At 40.8% G+C, this 17,551-nt stretch overlaps 1 protein-coding gene across 2 annotated transcripts in view; it reads right to left on the bottom strand.

The window, feature by feature from the left end:
- The window catches only part of Rexo5 (RNA exonuclease 5), a 100,578-nt gene that overhangs the window by 39,750 nt on the left and 43,277 nt on the right, over positions 1 to 17,551 (bottom strand). For both annotated transcript variants that reach the window (XM_068388690.1, XM_068388689.1), the window contains exons 6-9: positions 15,824 to 15,901; positions 13,888 to 14,097; positions 13,277 to 13,422; positions 1,568 to 1,923 (exon numbers count right to left, since the gene is read on the bottom strand). In XM_068388690.1, the coding sequence (XP_068244791.1) occupies positions 1,568 to 1,923; positions 13,277 to 13,422; positions 13,888 to 14,097; positions 15,824 to 15,901 (790 nt within the window). The remainder of the gene's footprint in view (positions 1 to 1,567; positions 1,924 to 13,276; positions 13,423 to 13,887; positions 14,098 to 15,823; positions 15,902 to 17,551) is intronic.

The raw sequence follows: 17,551 nt of genomic DNA, 5'->3' as shown, positions 1-17,551 counted from the left end.
TATCCAGCATGGAAGGTTTACCAACTACCCTCTAGCTATTAGTACCACCTTGTTAAAGGTTTTAACTGCTGTTTCCAGCTTTGCTGAAAACATACTCCTATGAAATGACAACAGTTTGTATACGTATATGAACAAATATATCTCATTAAAGAAAATGATCTTTAAAATTGTCATTGAATTGTGGTAGATACTACACAAAGTTTAAAAAGAGAACTGAAATTTTTTACCAAGACAGACTTGGTAATAATACCATCTTCAACAGTAAAAATAAGAACATTATGTTTGGTTAAAGTGGACATTTCTGTTTAGACACTATTGCTCAATAACATAACCTAATAAAGTTTTCATACCTGGTGCTGACCAAGATGTCATCCCTCAAAACAAACCAGAATGGAACACACTTTGTACTCACCATATTCCTCACATCAATTCACCATGAAGCAATTCCTTCATCTCTGTACTAGGTGCACTTCATGCCTTAATCGAACTCCTACCATATAGAGCATTTTCACTATGTATTCTGTGCAGACTCTTATTTTAACAAAAAGAGTAGATATGAAAAAAGTAGGCCTTCCTGAACAGCCACACATTCATTCAAGTAGGCAGTACCCAGATGCATATGGGTAAAATGGGCGTTAGTTACAAGTTTTTCGTACCTTGAGAGAGAACATTCTTGTATTTTTAGAATTTGTTGTCAAATTACTAATTAATATTATTATTATTATTACCTAAGCTACAACCCTAGTTGGAAAAGCAAAATGCTACAAGCCCAAGGGCTCCAACAGGAAAAAATAGTTCAGTAAGGAAAGAAAACAAGGAAATAAATAAACGATATAAGTAATGAAAAATTAAAATAAAATATTTTAAAAACACATTAACAATATTAAAACATAATTCATATATTGACTATAAAAAGACTCATGTCAGCCTGTTCAACATAAAAACATTTGCTGTAAGTTTGAACTTTCGAAGTTCTATTAATTCAACTACCCGATTAGGAAGATCATTCCACAACTTGGTCAAGGCTGGAACAAAACTTCTAGAATACTGTGTAGTATTGAGCCTCATGATGGAAAAGGCCTAGCTATCAGAATTAACTGCATGCCTAGTATTACAAACAGGATAGAACTGTCCAGGAAGATCTGAATGTAAAGGATGGTCAGAAGTATGAAAAATCTTATGCACTATGCATAATGAACTAATTAAACGACAGTGTCAAAGATTAATATTTAGATCAGGAATAAGAAATTTAGTAGACCGTAAGTTCTTGTCCAACAAATTGAGATGAGAATCAGCAGCTGAAGACCAGACAGGAGAACAATACTCGAAACACGGTAGAATGAAAGAATTGAAACACTTTTCCAAAATAGATTGATCATCGAAAATCTTGAAAGACTTTCTCAATAAGACAATTTTTTGTGCAATTGAAGAAGACAGACCTAATGTATTTCTCTAAGTAACAGCATATGAGCTTCGGTAATATTCATTATAAGAGTCGAGCTTGACTCATTGGGCTGTTAAATCTTTTTTAATACTAACATTCATTGAAATAAAAATATTTACTTACCTGTTTCTATAGGATTCCAAGAAATGTGGTTACCAGTTACACACAATAAATCTTCCAGAGGCATCGATATATAATTAGATGAAATTTCAAGAGTTATCGGTGATAAAGCAGAGGAAGTTCGAGGCAAAGCTTGTAAGAGCCAGTCAGGTAAACCGACTTTTCTCTCCGATGTCTCATTAAAACTCACATCACTGAATCCATTCACAGGTTCGTCGGTAGAGGAAACTTTCTCTTCACATGATGCCGAGTCTTTCTCTTTGCTCTTTCTAAACTTTTTAAGAACACCAATATCGACTCCTTCAACAACAACTAATACTGTGTGAGATATCCTTGATCGCCGCACAATCCTACCCCACCTGCAAAATTCCAAGATGAATTGAAATTAAAATTTCCATTAATGAATACAAGAAATATACAAAAAAGCATTAATAATGATAATTGTCCAAAATAAAATACCTGTTCTTTAAAGGAAAATACTAATGGGGCAGGCAACTAACAAGCATCATCTAATGCCTAAGTTTAACTAGAAAAATAAATAAGGGGAAGAGACGCACTCTCTAAACTCAAACCTCTTCTCTTAATCTCATATATAAAAGGTAGCAAAATATGTTGAGGTTATATGAAATTGGTGGAAGGTTGTTGCAAGCAGTGAAGAGTTTATACATAGACAGTAAAGTGTGTTAGGATATAATAAAATGAGTGAGTGGTTTCCAGTGAGGGGGACCGCGACAGGGATGTGTGATGTCATCACGGTTGTTCAATTTGTTTGATGACGAGTTGTGAGAGAGGCGAATGATCGAGTGCTTGGTCGAGGATTGAAATTGATAGATAAAGAGTAATCATGGGTGGGAGGTGAATCAGTCGTTGTTTGCATATGATACGGTATTGATTGCAGACTCGTAGAACCTGGGTCAATTAGTGACAGAGTTTAGGAGGGTGTGTGAAAGAAGGAAGTTGAGAGTTAATGTGGTTAAAAGTAAAGTTATGAGATGCACGAGAAGGGAGGGTGGTGCTAGGTCGAATGCCATGTTGAATGTCATGATGTTACTTGAGGTTAAGGAAGTAAATCAGTTCAAGTACTTGGGGTCTGTCGTTGCTGCAAATGGTGAAGTGGAAGCAGATGTACGTCTGGGAGTGAATGAAGGATGTAAAGTGTTAAGGACAGTGAAGGGAGTGGTTAAGAATAGAGGGCTAGGAATAAATGCAAAGAGAATTCTGTATGAGAAAGTGATTGTACCAACTGTAATGTATGGATCGGAGTTGTGGGCAATGAAAGTGACAGAAAGGCAGAAATATAATGTGTTCGAGATGAAGAGTGTGAGGATTATGGCTGATGTATCTCGAGTAAATAGGGTTAGGAACAAAGTAGTGAGGGTGAGAACAGGTGTAAGAAATGAAATAGCAGCTTGAGCGGATATGAATGTGTCAAGGTGGTTTGACCATGTAGACAATGGAAAAAGGTTGTCTGCAGAAGAAGGTGATGAATGCAAGAGTTGATGGGAGAAGTACAAGAGAAAGGCCACGGTTAGGGTGGATGGATGTAGTGAAGAAAGCTCTGGGTAATAGGAGGATAGATGCGAGACAAAATGATATTTTGATTATAATATAAATTTTTGAATATACTTACCCGGTGAATATATAATAGCTGACGTCTCCGGCGGCTCGACAGAAAAACACGAAAACTCGCGAGCGATCGCTATGAAGGTTGCAGGTGTGCCCACCAGCGCCAACTATCGGCCAGATACCGCATATACATGTAAACAGCTCCAGTTCTTCTCATCCCGCTGGATCTCTATCGGGGAGGAAGGGGGGCCTTTAATTTATATATTCACCGGGTAAGTATATTCAAAAATCTATTTTATAATCAAAATATCATTTTTAAATATTTAACTTAGCCGGTGAATATATAATAGCTGATTCACACCAATGGTGGTGGGTAGAGACCAGAATTAATACAGTTTACAGCGTATATGCTTAGAGTTTTTGACAGTTATATCATAACAAAACCCAAATATATATAGGTACCTGGTAAGGAAGTTGACTTAGACGATTACTCTGCCTTGTTAGTCTGTCTTCCTCACTAAGCCCAGCCATCCTCTTAGGATGCTGAAAGACTCCCAGGAGGTGAAGTATCAGGGCGGCAACCCATACAACAGGACCTCATCAAACCCCTAATCTGGGCGCTCTCAAGAAATGACATTTGACCACCCGCCAAATCAACCAGGATGCGAAAGGCTTCTTAGCCTTCCGTACAACCCAAAAACAAGATTAAAAACATTTCAAGAGACAGATTAAAAGGATATTGGAATTAAGGGAATGTAGTGGTAGAACCCTCACCCACTACTGCACTCGCTGCAACGAATGGACCCAGTGTGTAGCAGTCCTCATAAAGAGTCTGGAAATCTTTTAAGTAAAATGACGCGAATACCGACTTGCTTCTCCAAAAGGTCGCGTCCATAATACTTTGCAGAGATCTATTTTGCTTAAAGGCCACGGAAGTTGCTATAGCTCTTACTTCGTGCGTCTTAACTTTAAGCAAGCATCGGTCTTTTTCATTCAAGTGAGAATGAGCCTCTCGGATTAAAAATCTGATAAAATATGACAAAGCATTCTTTGACATAGGTAATGATGGTTTCTTAACTGAGCACCATAAGGCCTCAGATCCACCTCGTAAGGACTTAGTACGAGCTAAGTAGAACTTAAGAGCTCTAACTGGACACAGTACTCTTTCAAGTTCGTTGCCTACGATCTCTGACAGGCAAGGTATATCAAAAGACTTAAACCAAGGACGAGAAGGCAGTTAATTTTTGGCCAGGAAACCAAGTTGAAGTGAACATGTGGCTTTCTCTGTGGAAAAGCCGATGTTCTTACTGAAGGCATGAATTTCACTGACCCTTTTAGCCGAAGCCAAGCACACTAGGAAAAGCGTCTTGAGGTTGAGATCCTTCAGGGAGGCTGAATGTAATGGCTCAAACCTGTCTGACATGAGGAACCTTAGGACCACTTCTAAGTTCCATCCAGGAGTTGCCATACGACGTTCCTTAGAGGTCTCGAAAGACTTAAGGAGATCTTGGAGATCTTTATTGTTGGAAAGATCTAAGCCTCTATGTCGAAAGACCGAAGCCAACATGCTCCTGTAGCCCTTAATAGTGGGTGCTGAGAGGGAGCGAACATTTCTCAGATGTAAAAGAAAATCTGCGATTTGGGCTACAGAGGTACTGGAAGAGGACACAGATGCTGACTTGCACCAGTCTCGAAAGACTTCCCACTTCGACTGGTATACTCTGATGGTAGAAGCTCTCCTAGCTCTTGCAATCGCACTGGCTGCCTCCTTCGAAAAGCCTCGAGCTCTTGAGAGTCTTTCGATAGTCTGAAGGCAGTCAGACGAAGCGCGGGGAGGCTTTGATGAACATTCTTTACGTGGGGCTGACGTAAGAGATCTACCCTTAGAGGAAGACTTCTTGGAATGTCTACCAGCCATTGAAGTACCTCGGTGAACCACTCTCTCGCGGGCCAGAGGGGAGCAACCAACGTCAACCTTGTCCCTTCGTGACAGGCGAACTTCTGCAGTACCTTGTTGACTATCTTGAATGGTGGGAATGCATATAAGTCCAGGTGAGACCAGTCCAGTAGAAACGCGTCTATGTGGATCGCCTCTGGATCTGGGACTGGTGAGCAATAGATCGGTAACCTTTTGGTCAACGAGGTGGCAAAGAGGTCTATGGTGGGTTGACCCCAAGTCGCCCAAAGACTCTAGCACACGTCCTTGTGGAGGGTCCATTCCGTGGGTATCACCTGACCCCTCCGACTGAGACAGTCTGCCAAGACGTTCAAGTCCCCCTGGATGAATCTCGTCAACAGGGAGATGCCTCGATTTCTTGACCATATGAGAAGGTCCCTTGCGATCACGTACAGCGTGTGGGAGTGAGTGCCTCCTTGCTTGGAGATGTACGCCAAAGCTGTGGTGTTGTCTCAGTTGACCTCTACCACTTTGTTTCAAAGAATGCTTTCGAATTTCATCAAGGCCAAGTGGACTGCTAATAGCTCCTTGCCATTGATGTGCATGCTCTTCTGAACTGAGGTCCACAGACCCGAGCATTCCCGACCGTCCAGTGTCGCACCCCAACCCAAATCCGACGCGTCTGAGAACAACACATGGTTTGAGTTCTTGATTGCTAGGGACAGTCCCTCTCTCAGACTGATATTGCTGTCCCACCAGTTCAGGCATGCCTTTACTGGTTCGGAGACTGGGATTGATACCGTCTCTAAAGTCTTGCCCTTGTTCCAGTGAGAGGCTAGATGGAACTGGAGAGGCCGAAGGTGTAGTCTCCCTAGCGAGACAAACTGCTCCAGGGATGAGAGAGTCCCTACGAGACTCATCCAACTCCTGACTGAACAACGTTCTCTTTTCAGCATTAGTTGGACTTTGAGCAGGGCTTGTTCTATTCGGGTGGCAGACGGAAAAGCCCGAAAAACTGGACTGCGAATCTCCATCCCCAAATATAGAATAGTCTGGGATGGGATCAGTTGGGACTTTTCTAGGTTGACCAAAAGTCCCAACTCCTTGGCCAGACCCAACGTCCAATGTAGATCCTGCAGACAGCGATGACTGGACGATGCTCTGAGAAGCCAGTCGTCCAAGTACAGGGAGGCTCGGATTCCCGATAGATGGAGGAATTTTGCCACATTCCTCATGAGCCTCGTAAACACGAGAGGAGCAGGACTGAGGCCAAAGCACAGGGCTCGAAACTGGTACACCACATTCCTGTAAACAAACCTCAGAAACGGTTGGGAATCCGGGTGTATAGGAATGTGGAAGTACGCATCTCGTAGGTCGAGAGAGACCATCCAGTCTCCCTCTCTGACCGCTGCTAAGACGGACTTCGTGGTCTCCATCGTGAATTTTGTTTTCGTAACAAAAACGTTGAGCGCACTGACGTCTAGCACCAGCCTCCAACCTCCTGTATGCTTTGGGACTAGGAAGAGACGGTTGTAAAACCCTGGTGATTGAAGGTCCGAGACTTTCACCACCGCTCCCTTCTCTAGCAACAGACACACTTCTTGATTTAGGGCTTGTCTCTTTGACTCCTCTCGGTACCTGGGAGAGAGGTCTATGGGAGTTGTTACTAGAAGAGGTTTGCGTACAAACGGTATTTTGTACCCCTCTTTGAGCAACAGAACAGACTCTTGGTCTGCACCCCTCTTCTCCCAGGCCTGCCAGAAGCTGTTCAATCTGGCCCCTACCGCTGTCTGAGGCTGTGGGCAGTCAGACACTGCCACGGGAGGACTTGGCTCCTCTCTTCTTACCTCTCTTTCCCTCGGCACGAGAGCCTCCCCTGCTGAGAGCTCTGCCACGAAAGGGCGGGATAAATCTAGACGCAGGAGTCTCGATCCTGGGTCTCACAGCAAAGGATGAAGAAGGAGCCCCTTTTCGAGCAGAGGACGCCATCAGGTCATGTGTGTCCTTCTGCACAAGCGAAGCAGCTATATCCTTAACCAGCCGTTGTGGAAACAAGGCCGCTGATAAGGGAGCAAAGAGCAGTTCCGATCTCTGACAGGGAGTAACTCCTGCTGAAAGGAAAGAGCAAAGGGTTTCTCTCTTCTTCAAGACTCCCGACGTAAAGGTGGAGGCGAGCTCATTGGAGCCATCGCGGATGGCTTTGTCCATACAGGACATGATAAGTAAGGATACATCTTGGTCGGCAGACGAGATCTTCCTACTTAATGCTCCTAATGACCAATCAAGAAAGTTAAAAACTTCAAAGGCCCTGTATACGCCTTTAAGTAGATGGGCAAGGTCCGAGGAGGACCAACAAATCTTCGAGCGTCTCATGGCCAGGCGACGGGGAGAGTCTACGAGGCTTGAGAAGTCACCCTGGGCAGAGGCAGGGACTCCCAAGCCGAGAACTTCTCCCGTGTCATACCAGACGCTCGATCTAGAAGCAAGCTTAGAAGGTGGGAAGGCAAAGGCCGTCTTCCCCAAACTCCTCCTGGTATCCAACCAGTCGCCTAGAAGACGTAAAGCCCTCTTAGAAGAGCGAGAAAGCACTAGCTTAGTAAAGGCTGGCTTGGTAGCAGCTAAGCCTAGAGCAAACTCAGACGGAGGCGAACGAGGAGCAACAGCAACAAAGTGATCTGGAAAAAAGATCCTTGAAAATCATCATGATCTTCTTAAAATCCATCGAAGGAGGAACAGCCTTAGGTTCATCTACATCTGAAGGATTATAATCAGGATGAGGATCAGCAACGTCCTCATCTGAAGGAGCCTCGTCCGAGAACTGATGAGTCTCAAGCAAGGGAGAGACCTGCCTTGGTGGCAATGCTTGACAAGCAGAGTCCACACGCACAGGAGCATCAGTAGCAGTCCAGGACGCTACATCATGTAACTGCTTAACAGACTGACTAGCGACAACAACAGGAGCGGGAGGACGCTCGACGTCAACTCGAGACTGCCTAGACTGAGCAGTCAAAACAACTCTTGACTGCGGTGCTTGACGCTCAACGTCAAAACAAGTCAACTTCGCTGGTTGGCGAACGTCCTGAACGTCAACACAAGCATGCGGCAGCGGCTGAACGTCCACAAGCGGCTGAAAGTCAACACGGGACTGCATCGAGTGAGGCTCTACGACACGTGACTGACGTGACTTTGTAACGTCAACGTCAACAGGACGAGCAAAGGCTCGTTTGGGCGGCTGACGGCCAGGATCTCGATCAGCTAAGCGGCGAGGATCATCGTGAACCTGCTCAGCAGAATAGTCCTCCATAAGAGAGGCAAGCTTATTCTGCATGTCTTGCAGTACCACCCATTTAGGATCAACGGGAATGGGTGCGGTACGAGACGAGGGTAACGTCTGTGACTGCAAAACATTGCCTACACTAAGACTCTCGGAGCCTGTGTTACGCTTCTGTTTAGGCGGCGAGCAGTCTTCCGATGACTGCACAGGGTCAGAGCTGTCCCAATGGCTACAACCAGGACGCTGGACCTGTCCTGAGGGGACTGACTTTCGCTTTAAGGGTCTCGAAACCTTGCTCCACGGTTTCTTACGCGAGAAGCCTTCGGATGACGAGGAGAAAATCGTCTCGCTCGTCTTATGGTAGGGGCGGTCTTGACGAGACACGCCTGAAACCATAGAGGGAACGTCTGTTCGTTGGTTAAAGCCTCTCGAACCCATAAGTCCTACGACATTACTTCTCTGGGGCATGGGAGCTTGCAAGAGGTCTCGGACTAGGCGAACGACAGGCACGAACAGACGAACCCTCGGTCGCAACACTGATAACACTTTGCGCACTAATCACTTTCTCCCCACAATTTTCTAATGTGGCACTCTGACACTTTAACTCTTTTACATCCGCCATGAGTTGATTACGGTCCGTAGCTAACGACTCAACTTTCTCGCCCAAAGCTTGAATGGCACGTAACATATCCCGCATTGATGGTTCATGAGTGCTAGTAGAGGGTTCAGGCACAACTACTACTGGGGAAGGATTAGGTTCAGGGGCATGGGAGGAGGAAAATTCTAACGATCTAGAGGAACTTCTCCTCACCCTATCTCTCTTTAGCTTACGAGAATACTTATCAAACTCTAGCCAGTCGAATTCCGAAAGTACCACGCACTCATCACACCGATCTCCTAATTGACAGGTTTTACCCCGACAATTAGAACACACAGTATGTGGGTCGAGAGAGGCCTTTGGAAGACGTTTGTTACAATCCCTAGCATTACATTTACGAAATTTAGGAATTGGAGAAGGGTCAGCTATTTTGAAAAGTCAAAGAAAGTCCAAAAACAATCCAAAGTCATCAACAATTAAATCTATCCAAAAAAGAGTTCAAGAGTTTATTGAAGATAAAACACCTGCACTGCGAAAGCTCAAACCAAAAAGAAGTACTTCACCAAGACAGTTGAAAAACTCCAGGTTAACAGCGAGTAATGGAATCAACTTGTCGATCAGACCGACAGAGAAGAACTGGAGCTGTTTACATGTATATGCGGTATCTGGCCGATAGTTGGCGCTGGTGGGCACACCCGCAACCTTCATAGCGATCGCTCGCGAGTTTTTGTGTTTTTCTGTCGAGCCGCCGGAGACGTCAGCTATTATATATTCACCGGCTAAGTTAAATATTTAAAAAAAGCGTGCTAGAATTAGGAATGAATGGCAAGGATTGTGATGCAGTTCTGATAGGCCCTGCTGCTTCCTCCGGTCACCAGCAACATTAAGGAATTTGGTATATGAAGCTTCATTTGTGGTGGATAACTGGGGAGGGTGGACTGTGGCACCCTAGCAGTACCAACCAAACTCGGCCAAATCCCTCGTCAGGCTGTGAGGTGCTTAGAGGAAAAAAGACCCCCTTTTTTATGTTGGCTACCCCCCAAATTAGGGGAAGTGCCTTGGTAGATAGATAGAACAATAAGTCAGAAAACTATAAAAAGCCAGAAGATGAAAAAATGCTTGGGTGAAAAGAGGAAACAGGAGACTTCTCGCTTCACACAAGCAGAATTTTTCCGTACAGCAATATTTCTGCACGTCAAAAAAGCATGTTTTCACACGAGTAGTTGTTTTCCACGCAGTTTGTCTGCATCAGTGTATGTCTTCAGCAACTGAGTCTCATCTTAATTTGTTGGACAAGAACTTACGGTCTATTAAATTTCTTATCCCTGATTAATCTTTGGCACCGTCATTCAATTAGCTGGCTATGCATGTTGCATAAGATTTTTCATAATCCTGACCATCCTTTACATTCAGATCTTCCCGGATAGTACCATCCTGTTCATAATACTAAGTATGTAGTTAATTCTAATAGTCATGCCTTCTCCATTGTGAGGCTCAATACTACACGGTATTCTAGAAGATTAATTCCAGCTGTGACCAAGTTGTGGAATGATTTTCCTAATCGGGTAGTTAAATCGGTAGAACTTCAAAAGTTCAAACTTGCAGCAAATGTTTTTATGTTGAACAGGCTGACTAAAGTCTCTTCTTACTTTATATGTGAAAGATCTGTTTTAATAATGTTACTGTTCTTAAAATATTTTATTTCAATTGTTCATCATAGTTTGTTTATTTCCTTATTTTCTTTCCTCACTGGGCTATTTTTCCTTGGAGCCCTTGGGCTTATAGCATCTTCCTTTCCAACTAGGGTTATAGCTTAGCTAGTAGTAGTAATAATAATAATAATAATAATAATAGTAATAATAATAATAATAATAAATCATATTGTTTCTAGTTGCTTTCTATCACAGTACTGTACTGTATAAGAATTGTGTAAATGAACGAACACATTTCAGTAAATATACATGTGCACACGTGTACATTACGTACAATACAAAGTAAAGCTACGGTACAGTACAGTTCATAATACTACAGTAGTCATTGAGACACTTAAAACAACAAAACACTGTTGCTTCTATCTAATACAACAATAGCTGATATTGTAGTGTCTAAAATATTACTGTAATATATGTACAATACTATCACTACAATAAAGCTTAACTGTTTTCGTTTGGACAACTCCCACTGTTTGACAACTCACCGTACACGTACCCTTCATTTACATATTGTAGAGTACAGTAGTAATTTACGTATAGTACAGTATAGTATAGTTAGTAAGCACAGTATAGTATAGTTAGTAAGCAAAACTATACATTACTGAAATACTGTACTATACAATATGTATACACTGATACTATATCTAAGATTAACTTAGTATACATCTTTTATACAAAGACCACTAACCATTTTCGTACAAAGTTCTACACAATCTTGAAGCAAGACACAACTCCTGATGCGTCGTCTCTTGCACAGTACTGTAGGGAATCACACAGCTAAAGTACATTACTCAGTAAACACTGTACAGGAGTATTTACTACTGTATACAACTACATCACTTTTTTACTTGAAAACATGATTCTGCTCAAAAAGGACCGAAATGGGACATACACAAGCGAGGAGAGACAATGCAAGACTGAAGCCGAGTCAGCGTGAGGTGGGATGTTGTGCTGCGAGGAGAGGGAAGTGGCGCGAAGCATGCGAGGTACAAAGGAGTGTGGGCTGTTTGAAATTGTCGCGCTGCGAGAGTACTTCTCGCAAACCTGCAAACATCTGAATTTTTATTTAATAGGTTATAAGGTTCTGTGTCACGAGAGCAAAATCGCGAAGAAAGAACCTGCGGATATGGAGGGTTGATTTTTTAGGAAATATCCCAGCAATATGTTTCTTTTAAGACTAAAACAGATATCTCTCATAGAAAGGCTCTTCCTTTAGGTTTTCTTCATTCTCATCCTGTTCATAAGGGATGAACCAAGACATTACTTACTGGTTTTCCTGTTTGTTTACATCTTTGAATGGGAGCTACTACACATTTGTTTTTCAAGGCCTCATTTTGCAAGTTTAAGATACTAGTGCCTAAATCAACTCTGTTAAAGGCCAACCTATGATGAGCTAGTGATTGAGCTTGCAAGCAAATGATATGCACTGCTATCCAAAACATAATGCAACCAATCAGCCTTGCTGAAACTTTATCAGAAACATTTTGCTCAAAGGGAATGACACAATACGTCACGCCTCCAAAACAGAAATACGAGGTTGCTTTAGAGCCCTTACCTAAGCAAGCAGAGTGATGTTAGGATCCAACCTACCAACTCCTTCTCCCTTGCAATCTACTTCTCTAAAAGTAGCCGATAAGAATGCCGGTAGGCATGAGTTTTGCAACAGAAGGGTCGCAAGTAAATAAAGAATTTGAGAGGATTTCAAATCTATATGGACTCTACATCATCATAACCTTTACTGAATGGACTTGAGGTCAGATTAGAGTTTGAAATAGGATAAGTTAGTTCAGAATTACGGCCTTAAATTGAAGACTCACTGGCCTTCTGAGATTTCACAAAAGAAGCTAAATAAGTTGAGAGCTTGTGAAGCTCATCATTATCAAAATTTGATTGGTTAAGCGCTGTATTGGAGTTTGGTGCTGGTATGCCATTATCGTCATCATCCCCTCTATGATCAACTAGTCTTATCTTCTATGGATTTCCCGCTGAACTAAAGGCAAGTTTGTTTTCTTTAGTGCTTTGAACATCTTAATTTTGTCAGAAACCATACAGAATGTGGATCTGATCATCCAGAAATAATTTCCTTGAACCTACGCAGTAGTTATTAACGAATCCTCAAGATGAGACATCTCTAAACCCAATGAATAAACTTAAATTTTAATCTCCAGTTAGGGGCTGTCATCAAGCTGAATTCAACACAGACTGAAAGACAAAGGCTCTGTGGTTTGAATAAGCTATCAGTTATATCCATTGATTGCTAGAGTGTCACATTACTATACTATAGGCATAAGTCCTTTGAAAGGAAAGAGAACAGGAAATCTTTTACTTCTTGGGATAAATGTTGATAAAACAGAGCTTTCCAGAGAGAAGCAATAAGGATATTAGGAATGGTTAACTAATTGCAGTTTGACAGCTGAGCAGAAAGTGACTAAAGGGAATGGAGGAAAAGAAAGAGGTTAAAAGCAATGAAGCTTGTGCTAAATAGTTGCTGTAAGGATCCACTACAGTAATACACTGTTGCGTGATAGATCACACCATCATTGGCCCCACCTTAGGGGACATGTCAGTGAAACCAGGATAAGAGTGAAAAAGAAAATAGACTAATTATGTATTTTCTAAAATAATCCAATTTACTTCTGAATCAATAACATAGTAATGTACTTACTTTGAGGGTAATGGAAATGTTCCAGGCATCAAAAAATGTAGAATTGAAGACTGAACTTCTTTAATAGTTAAAGGTTTTCTCTCTTTAGTTTCTGAAGTAATCTGGCAATCAAGTCCCGCTTTTGTCAATTCAATAAATGGCCATGGCTGATTGGAAAAAAAAATTTTTTCATGCATAAGTAAAAAGGTAATGGATTCAGAAAATAAAAATCTACTTTAGAATGGGAGCACAATAACAATCTCTGGAAATATTTACTACAGGACTTCACTCAATTTTTTCATTACTACAAGTTCCTATTTCTAAGGCTGCAAGAGAAAGTTTTCATTTGACTCTCCTCTTGACACCAAATTAATCAAATGTGAATTTGTCTAAATCAAGATTATGTAAATATCTTATAAGTATATAAAACTCTATCATAACAACAACTTTCATTACTAAAATGACACATATGTAATTGACTACCTATTCCAGTTTTATTTACAGAAGGCTAAATAACTAGTACACTAAGCACAATAGCCAAATGATTAGTAAAATATGCACAATTAGAATGTGAAATTTAAAAAAAGCTTTCAAGAATCCAAAATTCAAAATTTAGAAAACTTTTCACTTACCATCCTCAATTTGTCTACCTGCTTCTTCATCTGTTTGAGCTCTGAATAACTGCAATCAGCAATTGGAGACACCAACAAGGGAGTGTCACTGTTCATGTTTTGTTCAGCATTTGGAGACACCAGCGAGGGAGAATCATTGTTTACTTTTTGTTCCATAAGGGAAGCAACTGAAGATGCAGGCATGGGGTATTCACTCATTATTTCTGGTTCCTGAAAGGAAATAATTGGAAATAATAGAGAATTACATGTAATAAAATTTACAAAATTTCCAGTAACTTCTATCCCACATATACGTAAACAAACATCTTATCTTATTAGCCTTTATTTTTCCAAAAGTGTGGTTATCTAGGAGCATATTTTAGCAAAGTAATGCATTGCTAATCAGGTATATATTGTATATCAGGAAACCTTTGCTGGAGTTACAAGATCACTGGATTAGCCAAGTCTGATGGGCTTAGCCACCAAGATCCATAATAAAAATTATGCTGAATATTCCTAAACCAAAAAATTACTATTCTAATGTGAAAACCTTCACCACTGCTTCCAGTAGTAGACTTTTTGGGGTCTAAGATTTGTATCTGGGACATTACAATGAAAACTTCAACATTTTTTTATCACTTATAAAATTATGGTTATATCAATATAAAGTTAAACATTTGTATAATGACTAAACCTAAATAGTACCTGTAATGAGTTACTTTAAATTGTTCAGTTTCATAGCATCTTGGTGCTATTATTATTATTATCATAACTACTAGTTGAGCTACAACTCTAATTGGAAAAGCCGGATTTTATGAAAAAGTTCAAGGTTTCCAACATGGAAAATAGTCCAGTGAGAGAATGCCTTCGTGTACCCTCAAGTAAGAGAACTCTAAACCAAAACAGTGGAAGACCACAGAGGCTATGGCCCTACCCAAGACTGGAGAACATTGGTTTCCTTTTGGGGTGTCCTCCTAAAAGAGCTGCTTACCATAGCTAACCTCCCAGTTTCAATCCTCGACCAAGCACTCAAGCATTCACCTCTCTCACCGCTCCATCAACAAACTGAACAACCATGGTGACATCACACATCTCTCTCTTGGCTCCACTCTCACTAGAAACCACTCGCTCACTTCATTTCCTATCCTACCACACGCTTTACTGCCTATGTAGAAACTCTTCACTGCTTGCAAAAACCTTCCACCAATTCCATATAACCTCGTCACATTCCACATCGCTTACCTATTAACTCTATCACACACTTCCTCCAGATCCATAAATGCAACATACACCTACTTGCCTTTTGCTAAATATTTCTTTCATATCTGCCTACCTGCAAAAATCTAATTCATACATCCCCTACCTCCTTTAAAACCACCCTGTACTTCTAAGATTCCCCTCTCTGTTTTATCCTTAATCATATTAATTAGTACTCTACCACACTCTTTCCCAACCACACTAGGCAAACTAATACCCCTTGAATTTCAACACTTATGCACATCTCCCTTTCCTTTACATAGTGGTACAATACATGCACACACCCACTCCACTAGTACCATTGACAACATAAAACTACCCTTCTACCCTTACCAAGTGGAAAGTAGCAACTGAACAAATATAGTGCAGTAGGTATGCCCATGAGTGAAGAATAATTTTCCAGTTATCTTAGTGTTTCGGGTGAATGAGGAAATGGGAGAATGTGTAACGAATAAGCCAGACTATTTCAGTGTATACGTAGGTGAAGGAAAAATGAGCAGTAACTAGAGAGGGATCCGATGCGGTACAATCTGGTAAGTTAAAGGGCCTAATAAATCTCCAGCAGAAGTATGTCAATTGGTGGCAAGTGCCTTGGCTAACCTACTACCAAATGGTAAAGTAGTATGTATAAGATACTAAATACTGCATAGTTTAAGACTACCAATATTATTTATAATCTGTAATCAAACTACATATTTACCATTCTTTCTGGAACATTATTTACCAACATTGCTATAGATTTTTTCAACTTCTTTTTCTTCTTCTTGTTTCTGTTCACCTGAAAAACATAAAAGTCAGTTACAAGATTTTCTTTTCAATCACATTTTTTGAGAGGCAGCATACTAAAGACCACTACAAAACATACAATGTACAATACTATATTATTTCAATATGATACCCAATAAATTGAAAGTAAAGAATTGTCATTGGCAACAGATGAATACACACACAAATGATTCCCCTGAAGAAATTAAAGATGAATACCATGAAGAACTGCAGTGTAATAGATGAGACCCCATTATTATTATTACTATCCAAGCTACAACCCTAGTGGAAAAGCAAGATGCTATAAGCCCAGGGGCCCCAATAGGGAAAAATAGCCCAGTGAGGAAAGGAAATGAGGAAATAAATAAATGAAGAGAACTAATTAACAATAAATCATTCTAAAAAAGGCAACAACGTTAAAGATATGTCATATATAAACTATTAACAATGTCAAAAACAAATATGTCATATATAAACTATAAAAAGACTCATGTCCGCCTGGTCAACAAAAAAGCATTTGCTCCAACTTTGAACTTTTGAAGTTCTACTGATTCAACTACCCGATTAGGAAGATCATTCCACAACTTGGTAACAGCTGGAATAAAACTTCTAGAGTACTGCGTAGTATTGAGCCTCAGGATGGAGAAGGCCTGGCTATTAGAATTAACTGCCTGCCTAGTATTACGAACAGGATAGAATTGTCCAGGGAGATCTGAATGTAAAGGATGGTCAGAGTTATGAAAAATCTTATGCAACATGCATAATGAACTAATTGAACGACGGTGCCAGAGATTAATATCTAGATCAGGAATAAGAAATTTAATAGACCGTAAGTTTCTGTCCAATAAATTGAGATGAGAATCAGCAGCTGAAGACCAGACAGGAGAACAATACTCAAAACAAGGTAGAATGAAAGAATTAAAACACTTCTTCAGAATAGATTGATCACCGAATATCTTATAAGACTTTCTCAATAAGCCAATTTTTTGTGCAATTGAAGAAGACACAGACCTTAAATGTTTCTCAAAAGTAAATTTGCTGTCGAGAATCACACCTAAAATTTTGAAAGAGTCATACAAATTTAAAGAAACATTATCAATACTGAGATCCGGATGTTGAGGAGCCACCGTCCTTGACCTACTTACAATCATACTTTGAGTTTTGTTAGGATTCAACTTCATACCCCATAATTTGCACCATGCACTAATATTAGCTAAATCTCTATTAAGGGATTCACCAACCCCAGATCTACATTCAGGGGATGGAATTGATGCAAAGAGAGTAGCATCATCTGCATATGCAACAAGCTTGTTTTCTAGGCCAAACCACATGTCATGTGTATATAGTATGAAAAGTAATGGGCCAAGAACACTACCCTGTGGAACACCGGATATCACATTCCTATACTCACTATGGTGCCCGTCAACAACAACTCTTTGAGATCTATTACTTAAAAAATCAATAATAACGCTAAGAAACGACCCACCCACTCCCAACTGTTTCAGTTTGAAAACAAGGGCCTCATGATTTACACGGTCAAAGGCAGCACTAAAATCAAGGCCAATCATACACACTTCATGACCACAATCAAGGGACTTCTGTACAGCATTGGAGATTGTAAGAAGGGCATCACATGCTCCAAGGCCTTTACGAAAACCAAATT

Source organism: Palaemon carinicauda, chromosome 15 (assembly GCF_036898095.1).
Source record: "Palaemon carinicauda isolate YSFRI2023 chromosome 15, ASM3689809v2, whole genome shotgun sequence".
In the NCBI taxonomy this organism is placed as follows: Eukaryota; Metazoa; Arthropoda; class Malacostraca; order Decapoda; family Palaemonidae; genus Palaemon; species Palaemon carinicauda.
This window is presented reverse-complemented; position numbering and strand designations above follow the sequence as displayed.